The sequence below is a fragment of the Herpailurus yagouaroundi genome, unplaced genomic scaffold (genome assembly GCF_014898765.1).
Source record: "Herpailurus yagouaroundi ecotype Mexico unplaced genomic scaffold, PumYag 184, whole genome shotgun sequence".
Classification (NCBI taxonomy): domain Eukaryota; kingdom Metazoa; phylum Chordata; class Mammalia; order Carnivora; family Felidae; genus Herpailurus; species Herpailurus yagouaroundi.
In genome coordinates, this window is record NW_024412415.1 from 15,097,801 (window position 1) to 15,123,451 (window position 25,651).

The 25,651-nt window shown below is 39.6% G+C and overlaps 1 protein-coding gene across 1 annotated transcript in view; it reads right to left on the reverse strand.

Moving 5' to 3' along the window:
* Positions 1 to 25,651, reverse strand: part of SHC4 (SHC adaptor protein 4) — a 128,816-nt gene that overhangs the window by 56,894 nt on the left and 46,271 nt on the right. Inside the window, exon 3 of the mRNA XM_040492640.1 lies at positions 2,004 to 2,067. Coding sequence (XP_040348574.1) covers positions 2,004 to 2,067 — 64 coding nt within the window. The remainder of the gene's footprint in view (positions 1 to 2,003; positions 2,068 to 25,651) is intronic.

Here is a 25,651-nt window from a genome sequence, read left to right on the forward strand (position 1 = left end):
GAACAGGTATTGGTATATCCATATTCATAACAGTGTTATTCACAATAGCTAAAACATGGAAAAATCTTAAGTATCCATCAACAAATGAATGGATAAGCAAAATGTGGTACACACACACAATGGAATATTATTCAGCCTTACAAAGGGAGGGAATTCTGACACATGCTATAGTATGGATGAATCCTGAGGACATTATGTGAAGTGAAAATAATCCAGTCACAAAAAGACAAATATGTATGAGTCCACTTATATGAGGTACTTAGAGTAGTTAACATCATAGAGATGGAAAGTAGAACAATGGCTGTCAGGGCTGAAGAAATGGGGAATAGGAAGTCATTGTTTAATGTATATAGAGTTTCAGTTCTGCAAAATGGAAAGAGTTATGGGGATGGATGGGGTGATGGTTGTTCAACAATGTGAATGTATGTAATATCACTGAGCTGTATATTTAAAAATGGTTAAAATGGTAAATTTTATGTTACACATATTTTACCAAATGTTTTAAATTAGGAGGAAAAAGAGTATAAAAACATAGTGTATAGAACAGTCCCTGGCGTGTAGTAAGTATGCAGTAAGTGCTAGCTGTCAAAGGAAATTAACTCAAGATTTTTTTTTTCTTTCCATGTGTACTTTCTGGAAACATGATAGCCTGGTTTGTTTTGTTTTATTTTGTTTTGGGGAGTAGACTCCCCATTTCTGAAATGAGAAAGTCTTAAATGATTGAGGCTATTTGTTGGGATCATGCAACAACAACAAAAAGTATCCTATTTGCAGAGGTTATGAGAGGCAGGAGGAGGCCAGAGGCTACTTTGGGGCCATGGGTTTTGTCAGAGTAACTAGTAATAGGGAGTTCTAATAGAATTCAAAGTCCACTTATTAACACTTAGTGTTTTCCATGCCATGTGGCTCATCTGAATCACTCTGGGTGACACTGGGTTCGGCCCTATGCAAACTAGTGAAGAATAATAAAGAATAATAAAGAATGAGGCAGGCGGGTGTGGAAATAAAGCGCTAAGCTGGAAATACGAAGACCTGGCTTCTATAGTTGGCTCTAAACTTCATCATCCTAGTAACTCAAGGCAAATCTCTTCTCTGAGACAGTTTAGTATCTGGCAAAATGGGAGGGTTGGACTGGAAGATCTCTAAACATTCCTTCTCTCTTAAACAATCTACAATTCTATGATTTATATAGTTATCTTAAGAACCTTTGCACCTCTCCTTTGGACATTCCAAAACAACTAAATGTTCTGGGTTGACAATTAAATGGCAATAATTCTATCTACCATTAGAGTTGAAAGCCTAATATACGCCCAAACACTGTGTAGACATAATTTTATTTAATTCTACACAACTCAATCAAGTAAGTGCTATTTTCTCCCACTTTACAGATGAGGAAACCAGTGATCCAAAAGGTGAAGTGACTTGTCCAAGATCACATAGTAGGTGGCAGAGGCAGGATTTAAACCTATGTAACATCAAATCTTTTGCTTTCTTTCAGCATGAAAATCTCCTACTCACGCGTTATTATCTCACCTCTACTATCACCCGCATTTCCATCTGAAAATAGGCTAAGGAATCTAAAAATTCTAAAATGTTAAAATGAAGAATAGATACATTATAAAGTATTGAAAATTGGAAGATGCCAAACTGGTCATCCAGTTCAACTTAACTTTACAGGAACAAAAAAAATGGGGTCTCAGAGAGATGACATACCATGCTCAAAGGTGAGTAAACACCCAGGCCTGGAACCCAGAATTTTTTACTGGAAACCCAGGTACTTTCTTCATTCTGTCACCCCAGGCATCACCATTTCAGACAGTGTCAGTCAAGTCAGAAAAACTTGAGAGATAAGACCAACTTTCAGTGCATCTCTGATCATGCCAACTGATAAAGGCCATTCTGGACCTTAGCTCATATAGTAGAATGAACTAACAACTATTTTGATATTCTCTTCCCCATAGTTAGGGAAACATAAAACAAGGAGAAACCACACCAATATTTACCTTTCGCTTTTTAACGGCTCCATTTGCCCCAGAGACAGCTTCACACAGGCGACTTATTGCTTCCCTGCGGAACAGAAACCATATAAAGACTTAGCACACTATCTAACACACAGTAAATGTTCAACAAATGTTAGCAAGTATTATGAACAAAATGTGCCACACATAATGGTGAGTCTGACATAAATGACTCTCTCCTACTCCTACCCTTATGCTGAAAAAAATCACTTTGCAATAAGGAATCCTATTATTTACCTTCTTCATCTCTTTTTTTCCTTGGCTTTTCAGATTTGGTTTTTAGCAATGTTGATTTTTAACCAAAAAGGAGGAGTGGAACTTAGTTGTCTGGGAATACTTCACAGTTTTGCTTTTAGCAAAATCCTCTCTGTGGTGTTATGGATAAAAAGCTTCCTAGTATCTCAGCACCAAAGACAATTAAATACAAAAGAATCTGACACTAGAGGAAGTTTAAAGGGACTGGGAGAGAATTGAACTTCAAGGTGGTCTCAAATGGAGCCTTATTGACTGAGATACTGCTACAAGCCATTGAGCTTTCATGTAATTTCGCAGAAGAAATGAAAATCAATAACAAATTTCCTCCTTTGCTTTTTTTTTTTTTTTTTTTTTTTTTTTTGCCCTTACTCTATACTGCATTTCGTGAGAGAAAGGCACCACTAAAATATGTAGTTGTTCCTTAATGGAAGTGGTGAACAACCTGGCACCCTCCTCTCCAGAAATGCAGTTAGAACTAAAAGCTTTTGTCTCTGGAACTCAGCATTCCTAACGGCCCAAGCTTTCACTCAGCGTAATCTGAACCATAACCTCCTATCTTTCAACACATATATTAAACTTTTCACAAAGCACATCTCTAAGCTCTTTCCTGGATTCACCGGAAATCATTGTTTAAATTAGTTAACTGTATTAGTACACACACACATATGACCACTTGCAACATTGTATTAGTTTTTATATATATTTCCTGAAAATATTTTTTTGAGATGTTTTTGATTCCTAAGGAGGGGAGGAACACGCAGAGGGATGCAGCCCCATTAAAGAAATCTATCTCCCTCTCTATCTAGAGAGATATATAGATACAGACACAATACAGACATATAGATATAGTAACGTAGATCTATGTCCTCAATGTTCTAGTAGATATATTGGAAAAATAAGTAGAATTCCAGAGACTCTAGGCATTGTTTTGGATTTATAATTTATATTTTAGTTCAGATTTTTTTTTCTAGATAGACGAAATTCTTCTCTAAAGTATTCTCTTGTCTGATTTTTGCATAATTACCTACAACCAATACATAGAATGGCTTTTTGGTTTAGCGTATTTTCTCAGGATTTTGTATCTATGGTTTCTGTAGGATTCCAACCTTTGTTCTCTGGATGAAATAGAAGGACTGCTCAGAGAGTCAGACTCTTTTGTTTGGTTGGTTGATTGATGTTTGAGTCACCTTAATGATTATTCAATCATTGATGAGACACATAATAATTAATCTGAACTAGCCTCTGGTGTTGCCAAAATGACATGTCCAGGCACCTATGTTGTTGATATTTAATAAAAGGCGGTTATGAAAAAGGTATCAGATCCTTTACTCCATGAGAGCCAAATGAGGTGCTTTGGTCTAAAGAGCTCCTTGTAAATGGTTTGAAATAAAAGTAGAGACAAAGGTGGACATTGATACTGACAAGTATAACCACAGTTATTATTAGTTGTTACTTTTGTATAGCACCTCTTAGTTTCACAAAGTGCTTTCCCAGGCATTGTTCTCTTGATTCTCATACAGTTGATATCATCTAACAAAAAGTAAAGTTTTAAATGGGAATTAAAAGGAATGCTTTGTAGCATGAGTGCCTGTCAAGGACAGTTTGGAAGGATGAACCTTCCTGGCAGAGTGGAGTTTGGAAATTCCAGAGAGGGAAGAGCATGTGTAACAGCACGAAAGTATAAATTATCATATGAGGGAAACTACAAGTAGTTTGATATTGATGCAGCATAGAGTGTGGAAAAACAAGAATGAATAAGAGCTGAGAGATGGGATTAGAGTCTGAAAACTTTTTCTGTAAAGGGCCAAATGAGGGGCGCCTGGGTGGCTCAGTGGGTTAAGCGTCTGACTTCAGCGCAGGTCACAATCTCGTGGTCTGTGAGTTCGAGCCCCGCGTTGGGCTCTGGGCTGATGGATCAGAGCCTGGAGTCTGCTTCTGATTCTGTGTCTCCCTCTCTCTGTGCCCCTCCCCCGTTCATGCTCTGTCTCTCTCTGTCTCAAAAATAAATAAATAGAAGATGGGGAAAATTCCACGTCAGGCATACTTACCCATGCTGGGGGCCCTGATTAGTATTGATACAATCTTTCTAGAGAGTGATTTGGTAAAAGATGATAAATCTCTTAATATTTATCAGAGCTTTTGACAAGGGGAGGAGAATTTGTATCGAAAGAGTATTGAGTATGTATACAGAATACATATTTATTTTAGAATAAAAAACCAACTCCATAGCTTGTGATATGGAATTTATCAATATAAATATTCCCACTTGGACTGTTAAGTATGAAGACTATAGAAATAAGGGTAGTCTATATAAATTAGTGGGCCGAGGGGCGCCTGGGTGGTTTAGTCGGTTAAGCATCCGACTTCAACTCAGGTCACGAACTCGCAGTCCATGAGTTCGAGCCCCGCGTCGGGCTCTGGGCTGATGGCTCAGAGCCTGGAGCCTGCTTCCGATTCTGTGTTTCCCTCTCTCTCTGCCCCTCCCCCCGTTCATGCTCTGTCTCTCTCTGTCTCAAAAATAAATAAATGTTAAAAAAAAATTAAAAAAAAAATTAGTGGGCCAAAAGTAGAACTTGGAATGGCATATACACATTGGTAGCTACATAAAATTAATTCTGTCTAAATAGTGATATAGAAAGAGCTTATAAACAATGACTTGGTTTAGGTGTTTTTTGTATATGTGGTTTGTTGTTTCCTATTTTTATTCTATTGATATTTATATGTCAACAATGTAAACAATGTTATGTTTTCCCTTCACTGTGCAGTTGATTGAGTAAATAAAAATATTAAAAGAATGCAAAGTAAGTTTCTCAGCAGGATTTTTGCTCATCTGCTGTCAAAATGTGAGGGCATGTCAAAGGTGTCCCAATGAAGGGGCCCCTGGGTGGCTCAGTTGATTGAGCATCCGACTTCAGCTCAGGTCGTGATCTCACCGCTTGTGAGTTTGAGCCCCGTGTTGGGCTCTGTACTGACAGCTTGAAGCCTGGAACCTGCTTTGTCTCCGTCTCTCTGCCTCTCCTCTGCTTGAACGCTCTCTCTCTCTCTCTCTCAAAAATTAATAAACATTTAAAAAATGAAAAAAAATATATGTCCCAATGAAGAGGCAACACAGCCTTTCTGTCTTTTGCCAACACCCACAGAGAGATGGATCAATGTACATGTCACAGATAAATAAAAGATCTTTATTTGTATCTCTGTCCCATTCCAGCTTAACCTTTAACTCCTCCATCTTTATGACTGCTAAATCCAGATTTATTTTTTCAGTTTAGTTGGTAGACTTCCTTGTTTCCATTCCCCAAAGTTTCATAAAGAAGAAAAATCTTGACCGGTTTTAGCAACGCTTTTACAGTAGAAGCCCCTTCCTTTAGAATGATACACAATGCCATCTCAGGGAACCCGGGTTTTAATGAAGGAACATCTCCTATCTATACAGGCAGGCCATAAGTACCTTATGTACATCACCTCATTTCTTCTTAACAATGTCATTTCAAGATAGCTATTTTATACCCATCTTACAAATGAGGAAACAAAAGCGCAAAGAATTTAAATAACTGCTTCTGAATAATGCAGCTGAGAGTGGGAGAGGCAGAATACAAACCCAGGTCTGAATTCAAAACCTACACTCATTCAGGGAGTAAGCATACTGCCATGTACACGAAAGGGAGGGAATCCCACACTCCCAGGACCAGGAAAACAATACTGGTCCTTCTCTTGCTCACTCCCCCAAATGCAGTGGCGGCAGGGGGGGGGGGTTGGCCAATCCTTACTCCAATGTAACTGGGGTAAACTAGCAAGGGACTAGTGCAAAGCGGCAGGGGTCAATTCCAGAAAAAGCCCAAAGGGATAACCCTAGCCCTTTCTCAGCTATTGCTTTCTATACATTGGCTGTTATCTCCTCATGGAAGAAAACAGCACCCAGAATCCAGCTGTGTGCCCATGTGGGCAAGCATGCTCATGTATGCCTGGGCACACTCACTCAGATTTTAAAGTCAGGAGCGCTACAAAAAAAAAAAAAAAAAAGTACCGGCCAATATCCCTGATGAACATAGGTGCAAAAATCTTCAACAATATATTAGCAAACCAAATTCAACAATACATTTAAAGGATCATATGTTACTATCAAGTGAGATTTATTCCAGGATGTAAAGGTGGCTCAGCATGTGGAAATCAACCAACATGATGCTCCACATTAACAAAATGAAGTAAAGAAATCATATGATCTTCTCAATGGATGCGGAAAAAGCATTTTACAAAATTCAACATCCATTTATGATTTAAAAAAAAAAAAACTGTCAACAAATTGGGTATAGAAAGAACATACCTCAACATAATAAAGGCCAATGACAAACCCGCAGCTATTATCATACTCAATGGTGAAAAGCTGAAAACTTTTCCTTGAAGATTAGGAAGAGCATAAGGATACCTACTCTCCCCACTTGGTTCAACATAGTACTGGAAGTCCTGGCCAGAGCAATTAGGCAAAAATTAATAATAAAAAAAAGAAGTTAAAAACATCTAAACTGGAAAGGAAGAGGTAAAATATCACCATTTTCAGATGACATGAGATTTTAGATAGAAGACCCTGAAGACTCTACCAAAAACTATTAGGACTAATAAGTTAATTCGGTAAAGTTGCAGGATATAAAAGTAATATACAGAAATCTGTTTCACTTCTATACACTCATAATGAACTATCAAAAAGAGAAATCAAGAAAAAAATCTCCTAAAATCAACAAGAAGCAACAGGTGTTTGGCAAGGATGTGGAGAAAAAGGCACCCTTGTGCACTGTTGGTGGGAATGCAAACTGGTGCAGCCACTGTGGAAAACAATTTGAAGACTCCTCAAAAATTTAAAAATAGAACTACCCTACCTTCCAGCAATCACATTATTGGGTTTTTACCCAAAGAATACAAAAACGCAAATTCAAAGGGACACATGCGCCCCTATGGTTACTGTAGCATTATTAAAATAGCCAAGATATGGAAACAGCCCAAGGGTCCACTGATTGATGAATGAATAAAGAAGATGTGGTATATATACACAATGGAATATTTTTCAGCCATAAAAGAGAATGAGATCTTGCCATTTACAATGATGTGGATGGAGTTAGAGAGTATAATGCTAAGCAAAATGAGTCAGTCAGAGAAAGACAAATACCATATAATTTCACTCATGTGTGTTATTTAAGAAACAAAACAAGTGAGCAAAGGAAAAAAAAAAAAAGAAATAGAGAAACCAAGAAATAGACTCTTAACTTTAGAGAACAAACTGATAGTTACCAGAGTGGAGATGGGTGAAATAGATGATGGAGATTAAGGAGGGCACTTGCTGTGATGAGCATTAGGTGTTTTATGGAAGTGTGGAATCACTATACTGTGTCCCTGTATCTAATATAACACCATATTTTAACTAACTGTAATTAAAATAAAAACTGAAAAATAAAAAAAAGAATCCCACTTTCAATCACACCAAAAATAATAAAATAAATAGGAATAAATATAACCAAGGAGGTGAGAGACCTGTACACTAAAAAGTCTAAGACACTTTTGTGTCTTAGATTCTAAGATGAAAGAAATTGAAGAAAACAAAGAAAACACACATAAATGGAGAGATATTCCATACTTATGTATCAGAAGAATTTATATTGTTAAAATGTCCATAGAAACCAAAGTAATCTAGACATTCAATGCAATCCCTATCAAAATTCCATGGCATTTGCCACAAAACTAGAACAAATAATTCTTAAATTTATGTAGTACTACAAAGACCCTGAATGGACAAAATAATCTTAAGAAAGAAAAACAAATCTGGAGGTATGATGCTTCCTGACTTTAAACTGTAGTACAAAGCTATAGTAATTACAACAGTAAGATACTGGCATAAAAACAGACACATAGATCAATGGAATAGAACAGAGGGCCTGGAAATAAACATATGCATATATGGGCAATTAATTTATGACAAAGGAGGCAAGAATATACAATGAAGAAAAGACAGTCTCTTCAATAAATGGTGTGGGGAAAACTGGACAGCAACATGGAAAAGAATGAAACTACACAACTATTTTACCCCATACACAAAAATTAACTCAAAATGGATTAAAGACCTGAAACCATAAAACTCCTATAAGAAGACATAAGCTCCTTGACATCAGTTTTAAATCTTTTTTTTTTTTTATCTGAATCTAAGGCAAGGGAAACAAAAGTAAAAATAAATGGGACTACATAGGATTAAAAGCCACTGCACAGTACAAGAAACCACCAACAAAATGAAAAGGCAGCCTACTAAATGAGAGAAGATATTTACTAATCATATACCAGTAATGGGTTAATACCCAAAATATATAAAGAACTCCTACAACCCAATAACAAAAAACAAACAATACAATTAAAAATGGGCAGAGGATCTGAATAAACAATTTTCAAAAGAGACATCCAGATGGCCAACAGACACATGAAAAGAGGCTCAACATCACACTTTATATCAGGGAAATGTAAATCAAAACCACAATGAGATATTACCTCACACCCTTCAGAATGGCTATTTTCAAAAAGACAAGAAATAGGGGTGCCTGGGTGGCTCAGTCGGTTGGGAGTCCGACTTCGGCTCAGGTCATGATCTCACAGTTCATGGGTTCGAGCCCCACGTTGGGCTCTGTGCTGACAGCTCAGAGCCTGGAGCCTGTTTCAGATTCTGTGTCTCCCTCTCTCTCTGCCCCTCCCCTGTTCACGCTCTGCCTCGGTCTCAAGAATAAATTAAAAAAAAAAAATTAGAAAAAAAATTTTTAAAAAAGACAAGAAATAATAATTATTAGAAAGGGTATAGAGAAAAGGAAATCCTTATACACTGTTAGGGGGAATGTAAATTGGTGCAGCCACTGTGGAAAATAGTATGGAGGTTCCTCAAAAAATTTAAAATAGAAATACCAGGGGCGCCTGGGTGGCGCAGTCGGTTAAGCGTCCGACTTCAGCCAGGTCACGATCTCGCGGTCCGTGAGTTCGAGCCCCGCGTTGGGCTCTGGGCTGATGGCTCAGAGCCTGGAGCCTGTTTCCGATTCTGTGTCTCCCTCTCTCTCTGCCCCTCCCCCATTCATGCTCTGTGTCTCTCTGTCCCAAAAATAAATAAACGTTGAAAAAAAAATTAAAAAAAAATAAAATAGAAATACCATATAATCCGGCAAATCCACTACTGGGTATCTATCAGAAGAAAACAAAACACTAATTTGAAAAGATATATGCACCCCTAGGTTCAATGCAGCATTACTTACAATAACCAAAATATGGAAACAACCTAAGTGTCCATCGATGGACAAATGGACAAAGAAGATGTCTCTCTCCCTCTCTCTGTGTACACAGACAATGAAATACTTTTGCCATAAAAAGAATGAAATCTTGCCATTTGTGACAACATGGATGGACCTTGAGGGCATTATGCTAAGTGAAATAATTTAGAACAGAAAAGGCAAATACAATACTGCGTGATTTTACAAAACAAAACCCAGACTCACAGATACAGAGAACAGCTTGGAGATTGCCAGAGGGGAGGGGCTCAGAAGGGGGAGGGAATGGGTAAAGGGGATCAAGATGAAAGAACTTCGATTATAAAATAATTAAGTCATGAGATGTACTATATGGTACGGGGACTATTGTCAATAATATTGTGTTAACTTTGTATAGTGGCAGATGGTAGCTAGACTCATTGTGGTGATCATTTCACAACATACTCAAATGACCAATCACTATGCTGTACGCCTGATACTAATATAATACTGTATTAAACTCCTTTTAAAAAAAGGAGTTCTAAAGTCAGTCAAGGCATGTGGAAGCATTACAGACTCTGAAAATCTCTGGATATACAACTCTGCTCAAAAGAAAAAAAGGAGAAACTTGTGCCTATGAACTTGCTTTTAAAAAGTGGCGATGGGGTGCCTGGGTGGCTCATTTGGTTAAGAGTCCAACTTCAGCTCAGGTGGTGATTTCATAGTTGCAGAGTTTGAGCCCCTCATCGGGTTCCCTGCGGTCAGCACAGAGTCTGCATGAGATCCTCTGTCCCCCTTTCCCCCTGTCCCTCCCCCACTCGTGGGTGCCCTTGCACGCGCGCGTGCTCTCTCTCTCTCTCTCTCTCTCTCAAAAATGAATAAACATTAAAAACAAAACAAAAAGTGGTGATATTATACATCGGTCTTGATAGTAGCTTTACTCACAATAGCTAAAACACAGAAGCAACCCAAGCATCCGTGAATGGATGAATAGATAGCAAAATGTTGTATATACATGCAGTGGAATACTATTCCTTAAAAATGAAGGCAATTCTGCAGTATGCTACAACATGGGTGAAACTTAAGGACCTCATGCTATGTGAAATAAGCCAGTCACAAACATACAAATATTACGTGATTCCACTTCCAGGAGCTACTTAGAGTAGTCAGATTCACAAAGACGGAAAGTAGAATGGTGGTTGCCAGGGCCTAGGGGAAGAGGGACTAGGGAGGACTTGTTTAATGGGTATAGAGTTTCGGTTTTGCAAGATGAAAAGAATTATGGGGTTGGCTGGTAGTGATGGCTGCACAACAATGTGAATGTATTTAATAGGACTGAACTGTACACTTAAAAAATGGTTAATATGCTACATTTTATGTTATGTGTATTTTACCACAATAAAAAAGAAAAAATACAAAGTGATTATTATTATTATTATTATTATTATTATTATTATTATTATTTTGGATTTGAGACTCCAAAGAGTCACAGGCTCTCTCTCCAACGTTTGTACAAATTTTTCTATTCAATTTTAGGAGATCCTCCCTCCCCTCCCCCCCCCCCTCCACTACCCAGAAAACCATCTGTGGGGCTCTTGGGACTCCACAGATCCCAGGCTAAGAACCACTGCTTTAAAATAACCTCTCAAATTCTGCTTTCTCGGCTATCAGTGTTAACAAATCTCCCGAAACCCAGCCAGGGAAGACAGATAGATGGTTGCATTTTGTTGCCTTTCTTCACAAAGATCTTTTCTTTCCCTCAGACTAGGACCAAGAGATTAGCTGTAACATTTTCAAAAACAAATAGTACTTTCAATGCTCTTCTGGAGTTTCAGCCACACCCTCAGACACTTTACAAATGCAGAGGAAAAAGAAAACAGAGCCCAGAAGTGGGGATTTCCTCACAGGGCTGGGGGTGTCCCCGCCACCCCAGCTGCCTATGAAGCCCGCATTTCTACACAATCCTTTTGGAGCTGACTGGTCATGAGGCACTCTCCAGCTAGCAAACATTCAGCAAATGTCCTCTCTTGGAGAAGCAGAATTTTCAGAGTTTTAATGGCTCAAGATTTCCATCCTGGGAGCCTGCACTAGAAAGAGGCAGAAACGCCCCACAGCACCAACAGTGGCCACTTTGTTTATTGTTTTGCCACATGAGAGAGAAGGGGAGAGAAGTGGGCTGATGTAAGAGAATGAGAATGCCGTTGAAGATTTGCTTTTAAGCATTTAAAACCCTGCCTACGCCATAAGACCAAAAACAGATATTTTGTCTGTCTCAACAGAGTGCAAACTAATCATCCAAACAAAGCCACCTCTCTTCATCAACCCTTGGCCACTACAGTACTTAAGTTATATTTTTTCTGTGTCTTTAACCCTTAAACAGTTAAGCTCTTCTGGAAGCAAAGTTGTCTAACCCCCCTTGTTATAGGTTTGGAAGGCAATATCACAATCCAAGACAAAGTAGAGTGTTTGATAGAGGGACCGTTTGTCGGACAGACTGTTTCTACTAAATGTCACAATGCAGCTCTTCAGTAAATAGGAAAGCCAGCAAATGTGTAACATGAAACCAGGCAAAAGGCCCAGTGGGTTTGAGGCAACTCTCCCCATCTCCTGCCCCCACCCCCTGCCACACACAGAATGAAGGAATGGATTCAATTTTGTCCAGGCAAATAGAAATGAGAATAAATTTTAATCACAGCAAAAACCTTCCCTAAACAAAACACAAAAATAATGGGGCAAAACAAAGTCACCTACATTTCCCAAGGTACTTTCCTTAAAGAAAGCAGTTAACAATGTCGAAGGGACAGGTTGTCAATGTCTCAAAGTGCCCTCGTATTGATGAAGGGAGGGACTTGTGAGTACCTCAAGCCCCAGATCAGTGGGGTATTATGTTGTGACGTTGTTGTAGGGAAACTAGTGCCTTCTTTTTTGAAATCTTTGCCTTCAGAACATCAAGGCCCAGTGATCTATGTGTTCAATTTTGTTCAGCTGGGTGAAATTAAAGACATTCAAAAATTTGTGTAGTCCCTCAGACAAGACACTTTAGAACAGGAGCCTGCCTCCATGGCGATAAGCAAACAATGAATGCAGTCAGTGCCCACAGACTGGTAGAAAATGGAAAGCTTCGAACTCCCTTTGTGCTATTATCAAGGGGCATCGCCTGTGCACTCTAGGAGGGTAGACAGAGCCCATAAAATATATCCTTTCATTTAGAAATAGGCACTTCAGGTCCCAAGATGGTCAAATAAAACCTTTCAGTACTGCCCACAGCATCTACTCCCACACTGACTTACCATGCCTCTCTGTTCAACCTGAATTATATTTAAAATCTGACTCTAAAGTACATCTGCAATTCTACCCAGCTCAGCAACCACAGAACACAGTTGTTCTGTCTGCTCCGGGATGCTGCCCTTGGGCTCTGATGCAAATGTTGACCCATCTAGTGCACTTGAATGAAGTGAAAGACCCCACTATCACACCTTCCCTACAAGTCTCCCCAGGTGATCAGAAATGAAGTACTGATTTTATCCTATCCCCACAATGATTTCCTGTAATGGAATCACATATTTCAAAACGCAAACACCTACACCCACAAAAACACCTTCTAAGTGCTTAAGCCTTATGAAAATGACAAGAAAGAAATGGGGTTGATTTCATACAAAACACTCAGGAATTTTTAAATCCAAAAAACTGTTTTCCATTACTTTGGGATAAACTAGACATTTTTTTTTCTTTAATATAATTTATTGTCATGATAGCTAACATACAGTGTATACAATGTGTTCTTGGCTTGGGGAGAAGATTCCCATGATGTATCACTTACATACAACACCCAGAACAGACACACAGACCAATGGAATAGAATGGAGAACCCGGAATTGGACCCACAAATGTATGGCCAACTAATCTCTGACAAAGCAGGAAAGAGTATCCAATGGAAAAAAGACTTTTTAGCAAATGATGCTGGGAGAACTGGACAGCAACATGACAAAGAATGAAACTGGACCACTTTCTTACACCATATGCAAAAATAAACTCAAAATGGATGGAAGACCTAAATGTGAGACAGGAAACAATCAAAATCCTAGAGGGAAAAACAGGCAGCAACCTCTTTGACCTCAGCCACAGCAACTGCTTACTCAACACGTCTCCGGAGGCAAGGGAAATAAAAGCAAAAATAAACTAGGCTTTTCTAAAACAACTTTGTTTTAGACAAAATATTCAAAATATCATGCAGGCATGTCTTTGGGAGCGCAAGAGTGAACTGATACACAGTGTGATCACTTACAAATCAAAGCTCATTTTTTAAAAGGCCAAAACAGATCCAACTACATCACCCACTGTATCCACCCTACTTCACTCCAAATGATGTTTATTTACTTCCAAAAAGTAGAGCTGCCTTCGAAGAAAGAAGATTGGCACTATTTAAGATATTTCAAGCAGTTTGCCATAAAAGTATCTATACTACTGAGCAAGATAGCAATTGGTAGAAAGAGTGTATAACTGCCACACTGCTCTTTTAAAAAAATAACTCTGATGATTTGAAAGGCCATTTGGCATATATATTATAGATTCTACCTGGTAAGTTCTCTCTCTTTTTTTTATTTATTTTTATTTTTATTTTTAAATTTTTTTTAACATTTATTTATTTTTGAGACAGCATTTAACATTTATTCATTTTTTTGATAGAAAGAGACAGAGTGTGAGTGTGGGAGGGGCAGAGAGAGAGGGAGACACAGAATCCCAAGCAGGCTCCAGGCTTTGAACTGATAGCACAGAGCCCGACACGGGGCTCGAACTCACGGACCATAAGATCATGCCCTGAGCCGAAGTCAGATGCCCAACCGACTGAGCCACCCAGACGCCCCTAAACTTTGAAATTCTTAAGAATCAACTAGGATGCTGGTTAAAATGCAGATTCCTGGGACTGTTCCTAGAGATTTTAATTCTATAGGTCTGGAGTGGGGCCCAAGAGCCTCCAGGTAATTCTTAAGCACATCAGTTCGTGCACCTCACAGTTGATTAAAATTTCTATTGGACTCACTGCACAGGATACCTGGTTTCTATGCTCTGCAGTTTCAGCCAGATGGCTGTGCCAGTAGATGCTAAAGAATTAGGTCACCTATTCCTAGCAGCTAGGTGAGGGATGGCCACACTGCCTGTTCACTTGATAATGTTCCATTTGGGGGAAATTTTGTCTTCAACTCATTCAATATGCTGGGAGAGATATTTGGCACAATCCTCTCCTCTCCCCTATCTCCTTCATCCCTGCCACCTCCTTGTGGGAAGGGCTTTCCCCAGAGGGCATCTGGAGGTCTTGAACATCTTTTCTCACATCAGCCCCAGAACACACAGGAGGTGATAAGTGACCTCCATTCTCTCTCCCATCTGGCAGTCTGGATGCCAACAGACCTCAGCCACCTATCCTTCAAAATGCAGGCAGCGGTTGTAGCAATGTGGACAGAACTGGAGAGTGTTATGCTAAGTGAAATAAGCCATACAGAGAAAGACAGATACCATATGTTTTCACTCTTATGTGGATCCTGAGAAACTTAACAGGAACCCATGGGGGAGGGGAAGAAAAAAAAAAAAGAGAGAGAGAGGTTAGAGAGGGAGAGAGCCAAAGCATAAGAGACTCTTAAAAAATGAGAACAAACTGAGGGCTGATGGGGGGTGGGCGGGAGGGGAGGGTGAGTGATGAGTATTGAAGAGGGCATCTTTTGGGATGAGCACTGGGTGTTGTATGGAAACCAATTTGACAATAAATTTCATATATTAAAAAAATTAAAAAAAAAATGCAGGCAATGGTTCTCAACCTTGCCCGCACGCTGGGGAGACACAGGGGAGCTTTAACAAATCCTGAAGACAGGATCTCATCTCCAGACTGATTTAATTGGTGCAGGGTGGGGGTTGGAGATTGGGAGTTTTAAAAGCTCCCTCAAGTGTTTCTAAGAGAGCTAAAGTTGAGAGTCTCTTAAGAGCATCAGTTGGCATGTCTTTCCTATAAAGGACCAGATAGTGAAAACATTAGGCTTTGCCAATGATACAATCTCTGTCACAACTACTCAATGCTGCAGTTGTAGCTAGAAAAGCAGTCACAGGCAATACATAAATGAATGGGCATGATTGTGTGATGGTAACACTTATGGACACTGAAATTTGAATTCCATATAATTTTCACAGATCATGGAATATTCATCTTTTGATTTTTTTTTTCTGAACCAGTTAAAAAGATCAAAACCATTCTTGGGTCACAAGGTGGTAAAATCAAAATCAGATGGTAGGTTAGATTAGGCTCTCAGTTTGTGGTTTGCTAAGCAAAACCCAAAAATGAATGTTAGAGCCTTTGGGGTCATGGTCAGCTATGGAAAACCTATTAGAGCACAACCGTTTAATCTTTACAGAGATTATTTTTATATATTTTGGACTTGGTCTTGTGCAGTTTCTTGGTATAGGAAGCTAGTTTTATAAGAGATGGGTCTTCTATGTAAATATAAGAATTATAAACTCCTTTTACAAACTGTGAATTATCATTTTCCATTCTTTGTCCCTCCTATCAGTACTCAGTGGAGAAAGAGGAAAACTGAAATTCTTTTGTTTTTAGTATCAACTAACATTCATTAAGTGATACCATGTGCATTATACAGTGCACGGTACATGAAGAAATACAGAAGGAAACAAAAGTGCAAAATTACAGTAAGCATTAAAAGGAAAAAATGTTAAGGGCATTGATTTATCTATAATTCCACTTTTGCATGATAACAGAACCTGAAAAAAGGCTGCTTAACAGTGGACTCTGCAAGCATACAGCCAGAGTTGAAAATCTAGCTCTCTTACAAGTTCTGTGACCTTGAGCAAGTTATTGTTTTATCCATATAATGTCTGTGTTCTTTAAGAGATGCATCTGGGGGTGCCTACGTGGTTCAGTCGGTTAAGCATCTGATTCTTGATTTTGGGTCTGATTCTCAATTTCAGGTCGCGATCTCATGGTTCGTAGGACCAAGCCCCACATTGGGCTCTGTGACGACAGCTCAGCTGCTTGGTATTCTCTCTCTCCTCTCTCTCTGTCCCTCCCCCCCTCGCTCTCTCTCTCTCTCTCAAAAATAAATAAATAAACTTAAAAAAATAAAGAAAGAGGAGTACCTGGGTGGTGTTCTTCCTCTCTCAAAAATAAATAAAAACATGAAAAAAAAAAAAAGAAAGAAATGGTTCTAACCTGTTTTTACAATGCCTAGTACCCAGCTGAGCACTCTATGTGTTATAACTGAGGTGCTACAGATAATATGTTGTAGAAGAGGTCCAATTATGTCTGTTGTGCAAATAGTAATGGACAGTGCAAGTTTCTACACAGGCAGAATGAGTACATGTTTAGACATCTCTATGGCACTGAAACACAGTATGATCCCTTTTCCCAGCTCCCCCTTCCACACAGAGGTACGTATTGCCCATGTTGCTGGAGTGTTCACCACTAATGGCTCACAGCTACGTTGCTTCCCCGAAGCTGTCTTCTCCTTAAGGCAGTTGCCTTGCCCACAGATGTGTCCCATCCCTAGAGACAGCAGGCATCCAAAGGCGGGTCAAAATTAATTCAAAGGCCTGGTCTCTTTGCCCATGAGATCTGCTCAGGCCTTTGTTGAGATGGCATCACTGGTCAACCTCCTGCATCCCTCACTCCCCCGCATGTTGATCCTGAGCGCCCACGCAATAAGCCTTCTGCATTTAACTCTCCACCTCAGCGTCTATTTCTAGATCCAACCTAAGCCCTCTAATGAGCTGCTGCCAGATTCCTGCCCTTACATTGGCATACACACTTAACTAGAAAACACCTTCTTTTTCTTTTCTTTTCTCTCTCTCTCTCTTTTTTTTTTTTTTTTTTTTTTTTTTTTTGGTCTGTGTTGTCACCGATAACAATGGAAGAGATCGTTTTCAGAGAAATTCTCATTAGTGGCTCAGATAATCTGGATCTGGATCCACCCTCTTATTGCTCAAACATATGTGAAAACAACCATTTTCATAGGGTAGGTGCAGTTCTCACAAGCCACAGCTCATGTGTAATTAAAGGGGTCAGAGCTGCAGACTTACTTTGTCAGGCAGTTCTCAGTTTTCCTAAGGAGAATACCAATAGGAAGTGGAACGAATCTGCCTGGCAGGTGGAGAGATGCACCAACTGTCCTGCATTTCCTTTGGCCACAAAGCTCTCTTTTTTTTATCAAAGAAAGGACTCTTTTCATGCTGAGATTAGTTTTAATGAATTTTGAGTGTCTTCCATCTGGCTCACTCTTCCCTAAAGGAACTGTATCATTGATTTTTCTGGTGATATATATACACATACATATAGCAGAATTAGAACTCGCTGCTCTGGCATTCCCCAGGCTTTGCCCTTTCCTTAACAACAAAAATGGAACCGTAAATGCCTCCAGATGCTTTTTGGGATCTTCAGGAGAACCACTTTTTCAAAATTAAGGGATTTTCATATGACCCCTGGTCCAATTATAAACCTCATTTTGAAACCACAGGATAGGGGTGCCTAGGTGGCTCAGTCAGTTAAGTGTCTGACTCTTGATTTTGACTTAGGTGATGACCTAACAGTTGGTGAGTTCAAACTCCATGTTGGGCTCTGCACTGGCAGTGTGGAGTCTGCTTGGGATTCTCTCTCTCTCCCTCTCTCCCTCTCTCTCAGCCTCTCCCCTGTTCATGTGTATTCTCTCCCTCTCTCTCAAAATAAATAAACTTTAAAAAACATATGGAAAAAAAATTTTTTTTAAAGAAACCACAGGATATGCTTCCTTATACCTGTGATTCTCAAACTGTGGTTTCTTGACCAGCAGCATCATTAATACCCGGGAATTTGATAGACATGCAAATTCTTTTTTTCATATAATTTTGATATTTATTTATTTGTGAGAGAGAGGGAGAGAGATGGAGCATAAGCAGGGGAGGGGCAGACACACACACACACACACACACACACACACACACACACACACACAGAATCTGAAGCAGGATCCAGGCTCTGAGCTGTCAGCACAGAGCCCAACGCGGGGCTTGAACTCATGAACCATGAGATCATGATCTGAGTCGAAGTCGATGCTTAACCGACTGAGCCACCCAGGAGCCCCAAGTGCAAACTTTTGAATCAAAAACTCTAGGAGTAGGGTACAACAGTCTGTGTTTCAACAAGTCCTGCAAGTGACTGATTCCTTTGCATGCTAAAGTTTGAGAACCACTGTCTGACACAATCTTAGAAAGCGTCTGGTCCTACAAGTACCCTTACCTACAGATTTGTGAGTGTCTTTATGTAGGCCCTTCCAGGCAGTACTCACAAATAAGAAATCTGGCATACTGAACCCAAGTCAAATTCCAAATTGAACACTTCCTTATTCTGTCACTTCTGGCTGTCAGCATTTCCCCTTGCTTTGTTCCTTAAAGTTCTCTCATCTTGATGGAGGCAAGTACACAGCAGTCAGTCAACTCTGGTTTCTGGTTCTACCACTTATTAACTTGCTAGGTGACATTGTTGAATTCCACAATTTCTCTAAGTCTCAGTATCCTCATGGGCAAAATAAGGTTAATAGTGATATCTATTTTATAAATGTTAGCTTTTGTTATGATGATAATGCTGCTGATAGTCCTATTACTTAATTATAAACTGCTCTGTAGATTGTTTGCTAATACTTGAAACTAGAAAGAAGTTGAAGCCAGTTCCATGGGAATTGAGAAATCTTTCTTTTCATCTGAATCAAGTCCTTGAGCTCCAAGGGTCTTTGAGCCAAACTGAGTATCTTCAGTGAATTTATTTTTATTCCTTTGTTTAACAATATATACGAGTGGGTGTCCATGTGTCAAACACTCTACCTTGGAGCTAGGAGCCTGACCCAGTTTTCTAAGAGCTCCTCATTCTGGAATTTGACCTAGTTCAGGATGCCAGGTTCCATGTTTGTAGATTATCTAAGTCTTTTCTGCTTTTCTCTGATTACCAGCAGTGACCATGGAGCCTTCAAGAACTCCAGAGTCACCTCAAGATCTGTGATCAAGGGCTGCGAAGACCTGAAACTTCTCCGTTAATCAATATATATTTATTGATCCAGCTATATTTTGGGCCTTGTGTCTTTGAAACCTGCCAGGGCTATGGACCAGGTTTCCGTAAGAACATTAAAACCCAAAGATGATGGATGATGGAACTCTTATGATTGGTCCATTGAAGTAGAACCATGGGGGACCCAACCCCTTCCAGGCCAAACACAGTGTGGGACAAACTCTGAACTTTTTCAGGAGACTCCCATGCAGCTACAGCATTGATGTTTCTAGGAACACTGTTCAAAAAGCCTATTCTACTTGCACTGTTAAATGATTCAGACCAGTGTGCCTGTCAACATCAGAATTAGAAATCTACTTTCTTGCTCCTGGAAATTGATACTGAGTATAAGTGAGAATGTTGGGGTGCTACAAATTCAGTACTGACCTCTACAGGAAACCAAAAAGGGCTACAAAAGGGACATCCTTAAACGCATTATCACCTGGCTGTGCACAGTAAAGAAGGCCTGGAGGGAAAAGATCACTGGAGAAAGTAATTCATTTCATTTCAATTGGAGCTAAAAACACTGGGGTCTCTCCCAAATGCATCAGCTTTAACATCCATGCATCTTAAGCTCTGAATTAATTTGTTCCTCTTCAAGCACTTGAGGCCATCCCCTACCATCTGTATTTAGGCCCAGACAGCTAACCATTCTCCCTTGGCTCAGTAAATGTGTATATATGACCTTTTTGAATGTGTGTGTTTGTTTGATAATATCTCCATATATGTAAATTTCTATAGACTCATCTGGATAAATTAGCAGGACCTGATTTTAGTTGCAACATATTTTTAGAAACCAGTTCATAAAGTGGATCACATTTTCCATGGAAAAGATGCTATAATTGGTAGTTTCATTCCTGATCAAATAATCCTCCGCAAATAAAATACAGATGTTGTAAACAACTTGTCATGGAACAACAATAATGACCATTTTACCAACCTCTATAAATATCTGAAGCATTAAAACAATGCCCTAAGTCTTATAAAATGGAAATAAACATACACAATAGCTATACATGCAGCCTCAAACTTTCTTTCACCCCACAAAAATACAGCTCAGTTGAATTATGTTCTAAAACTAATGTGCCAGCTATAATAACATGAAATATTTGATTACTAATTTAGCAAACCTTGGATTTGAGAGGAGCATTTTGGGGATGATTTAAATAATCCCAATCTTTCCTTGTTTTAAGGTGTCCAAAACATTTGATCTAATGTCTTCTTTTCCCTTTGAGGTAGAAATCTATTTTTTACTGCATCTACTACCTCCATTTTATAAGCCTCTTTCTCCTCCTGCGTTTTCTGCTCTTTTTCCTCCTCCGTAGCCACTCCCCTTCCCAGTATATGACTACTATGGAAATACTATGTTGTCACAATGCAACTCTGTCCTGGCCAAAGATAATTCCTCCAGGATTAGGTCCCAATCACTGTCTCACCTGGGAATTTGATATTTGGGACCCAGCGAACCAGAGATGGGCCTCCTGCAGAGGCCTCAGGACCCAAAACCACTGTCCTACTAGTTTGTTCACTCGTTTTTCGGGTCCCATGAGCTGCCCCAATATCCTTCCAAGAAACCTCCCTTTTGGCTTAAGCTAGGCAGAGTCATTTTCTGTTACTTCAGGCAAAAAGACTTGGGGTGCCTGGGTGGCTCAGTCAGTTAAGTGACTGACTTTGGGCTCAGGTCATGTTCTCACAGTTCGTGAGTTCAAGCCCTGCGTCGGGCTCTGTGCTGGAAGCTGTTTCAGATTCTGTCTCTCTCTCTCTCTCTGCCCCTCCCCTGTTCGCACTCTGTCTCTGTCTCTCTCAAAAGTAAATAAACATTAAAAAATTTTTTTTTTAATGAAAAAAAAAAGACTCTTGGGGTGCCCAGTAATTCAGTCCCTTAAGCGTCCGGCTCTTCATTTAGGCTCAGGTCATGATCTCACAATTGTGAGATCAAGCCCTGAGTCGGGCTCTGTGCTGGGCATGGAGTCTGCTTAAGATTCTCTCTTTCTCTCTCTCCCTCTGCCCCTCCCCCGCTCGCTCTCTCTCAAATAAAATAAAAGAAATAAAAAATAAAGCAAAAAGACTGTTACTAAATATACCTATGACAAATAGAGGCACTTAAGATTATTCTTCCACCTGAAGGCTCAGATCAAAGCAAGTACTACTCATACTAAACAACCTAGAAAACTTGTACAACAAATGACAAAAATATGTAACAAATTAATAAACACTATATAGTTTCACTTTAGGTATTAAATGTATGACAGGAAAACCCTTATATACCAAACTGTTACTCTTGGTTCTCTCCAGTGATTTGTCTGTTTTTTTCTTTTATTTTGCCCTACTTTCCAGTTCCCACAATAAGTCAGATTTACTTTTTGTAATTAGACAAAAAAAATAGTGAAAGAATTTTAAGAATGAGATGTCCCACAGAGGATTGACATCGGTGATAATGATCATAGCCACGCTGTTCTCTCACTTACAAGTGATTTTTAGGAGCGCCTGTGTGGCTCAGTCAGTTAAGTCTCCGACTATGGATCAGGTCATGATCTCATGGTTCATAATTCCCAGCCCCACGTGTCTGTGTTGACAGCTCAGAGCCTAGAGCCGGCTTCACATTCTGTGTGGGTATGTGTGTCTCTCTCTCTTGCCCTCCCCTGATCTCTCTCTCTCTGTCTCTCAAAAATATATATAAACATTTAAAGATTTTAAAAAAGAAGTGATTTTAAAGGTGACTCAGGCCTGCTGTTATTCCCTCAATTGTTCCCCACTATCTTAATCTATTCATAGCTAAAAGAGCAGTTTCTTAGCTTCAAAGCAATGTCACTAGGAAACATTAATGACTGTAGGGACAGGATTTGGAGTGAGAGTACGTGGGTTTGAGCCCCAGAAAAAATGTTTTGTGGTCTAGGGATGGTCACTTACTTTCTCTAAGCCTCAACTTCCCATTTAGCTTCCCTTAGCTTTAAAATGGGGAATCACAGGGGCACCTGGGTGGCTCAGTTGGTTGAGCATCTGACTTCGGCTCAACTCATGATCTCGCGGTTTGTGAATTCGAGCCCCACATCGGGGCTTGCTGCTGTCAACCTGTCAGCACAGAGCCCACTTGGGATCTTCTATCCCCTCCTCTCTTCCCCTCCCCTGCTTGTTCTCTCCCCAAAATAAATATTAAAAAAATGAAAATAAATAAAATGTGGAATTACAGTGTTCTCTGAGGGTGTTTGTGTGGTTCACAAGAGATGTACAAAGATAGAAAAGCTCTGTGCAATGGGAAACAAACACGAGCTATTGGTACCTACTCTCTCCTCCAGTCCTCCAGCAGCCCTCTCGGCCAGTGTGGCTTTTGGCTGGGCTTCTTCATCAAGAAATTAGAAGAGTCCACTCTGCACTCCTTACCAAATTCACTTGGCTGAGGATGGGCTGGAAACTCAGGCCCTGAGGTCTCAGTTATCCTTCTCTTAATGGCTTTGTATCCTTTCAACAAAATAAAATTCATTTATACGATACTGAATCCTACAAAAATATAATCCATCTAGTACCTATACTTTTTCAAAAATTGTAGTAAAATACACCTCCCATCACATTTACCAATGTGGCTATTTTTAATATAGCTCAGTGGCATTAAGCACATTCATACTATTGTGCAATGATCACCACCATCCATCTCCAGAACTCTTGGTCTTCCAGACTTCCAAACTTACAAATTAAAACTCTGTCCCCATTAAGCACTAACTCCCTCCCAACCACACAAGCCCCTGGCAATCCCCATTCTACCTTCTGTCTCTGGATCTGACAAGTCCAGGTACTTCATATAAGTGAAAAATTACACAATATTTGTCCTTTCGTGACTGGCTTATTTCATTTCACATAATATATTCAAGATTTGCTATGGTCTGAATGTCTGTGTCTCCCCAAAATGTGTATGTTGCCATCTTAATGCCCAAAGGTGATGGTTTTGGCAGGTGGAGTCTGTGGGAGGTAATCATGCCATAAGGATGGAGCCCGCATGAATGGGACTGGTGCGCTTACAAAAGAGATATCACAGAGCTCCCTGGCCTCCCTAGCAATGTGGTTAGTCTGTGATTTGGAAAAGGGCCCTCATCCAGCCATGCTGACGCCTTGATCTCAGACATGCAGACTCCAGAACTGTGAAAAATAAATATCTGTTGTTTATAAACTGCCCAATCTGTGGTACTTTGTTACAGAGGCCCAAATACATTAAGACCATGCTCTGCATTAGATCTTCAGGTCTGACTCATCTTATAATTAAAAGTTTGTACCCTCTTACCAGCATCTCCACATTTTCCCTCAACCCCCAGCCCCTGGCAACTACCATTCCACCCTGCTTCAATGAATTGGATGTTTTTGTTGTTCCTTTTTTTTTTTTTTTTTTTTTTTAAGATTCCACATATAAGTGAGGGGCGCCTGGGTGGCTCAGTCAGTTGGGTGTCTTACTTCAGCTCAGGTCATGATCTTACGGCTTGTGGGTTCAAGCCTGCATTGGGCTCTGTGCTGACAGCTCCGAGCCTGGAGCCTGTTTCAGATCCTGTCTCCCTCTCTTTCTGCCCCTTCCCCACTCATGCTCTGTCTCTCTCTCTCTCTCAAAAATAAATAAACATTAAAAAAATTTTTTTTAATTCCACATATAAGTGATACCATGCAGTATTTGTCTTTCTCTGACTTATTTCACTTAGCATAATACCTTTCAGGTTCATGCATGTTGCCACAACTGGCAGCATTTTCTTCTTTTTTAAAGCTAATATTCCATTATGTGTGTGTGTGTGTGTGTGTGTGTGTGTGTGTGTGTGTGTATCACATTTAGTTTATCTATTGTCCACTGGACAATAGATACTTGGGTTGCTTTTGTGTATTGTGAATAATGCCACTCTGAACATGGATATACAAATATGTTTGAGTCACTGTTTTCAGTTCATTTAGAACTACACCCAGAAGTGAAATTGCTGGTTATATGGTAGTTCTATTTTTAACTTTTTGAGTAACTCCCATACAGTTTTCCATAGTGGCTGCACCATTTTACATTGCTACCAAGAATGCACAAGAGTTCCTAATTTCTCCACATCCTTGCTAACATTTGTTATTTTCTGTTTTGGGGATTTGTGTGTGTGTGTCTCTGTGCTTTAAATAACATTCTAATGAATGTAAAGTACAACCTCATTGTGGTTTTGATTTGCATTTGCCTAATGATGAGTGATGTTGAGCATCTTTTCATGTGCTTATTGTCCATTTGTATATCTTCTTTGGAGAAATGGGTTAAGTCCTTTGCCTAGTTTTTCACAGAGTTGTTTGGTTTTTGTTGTTGTTGAGTTGTATAAGTTCTTTATATATTCTGGATATTAACCCTTTATCAAATATATGATTTGGAAATACTATTTCTATTCTGTGGGTTGTTTTAGTAACTATATTTCTTGGCCTTACACCTGTTCATTCAAATAGTAACTGTGCACCTATACTTGAAATACACTGTGCTAATGACTGAGCAAAACAATGTCATTGACTTTCATATTCTCTCTCCCTTCATTTCACACTGTCATGCTATCAGAACCCCTCCCAATGCTTGGAAAAATTTTTTTTTATTACTAGATCTTTGGAGTTTTCTAAAAGGAATTTAATTGACTATTTCATCTCAGATATCTGAGAAATGAGATCTCAGTACTAAATAGGCTGTGAGGAACTGGGGAGCAGTGAAACTTGAAACTAGAAGAAACAGTCATTGTCCATACACCCATACACACACACACACACACACACACACACACACAGCCCAAAACCTCCAGCAAGAGCTTCCTGACATCTACACGTGTGAGACAAGAAGCACGTCCACTTGCATCAGTGCTTGCCAAAGAGTGTTTGACTGTTAGGTTTTACTGTAACTGTTCCCACCAGCTGGTAAAGGTTATAAACCTTGACCCTGGTACACTGGACCCTTACTGAGGTCTTAACATTCTTTCCTGACCAATGAACAATGGCACTTGTTTTATCTAACCACATACATTCCATCTCAGCCAGAGTGCTTGTTTTCAATCCTTAGCATGACCACCATA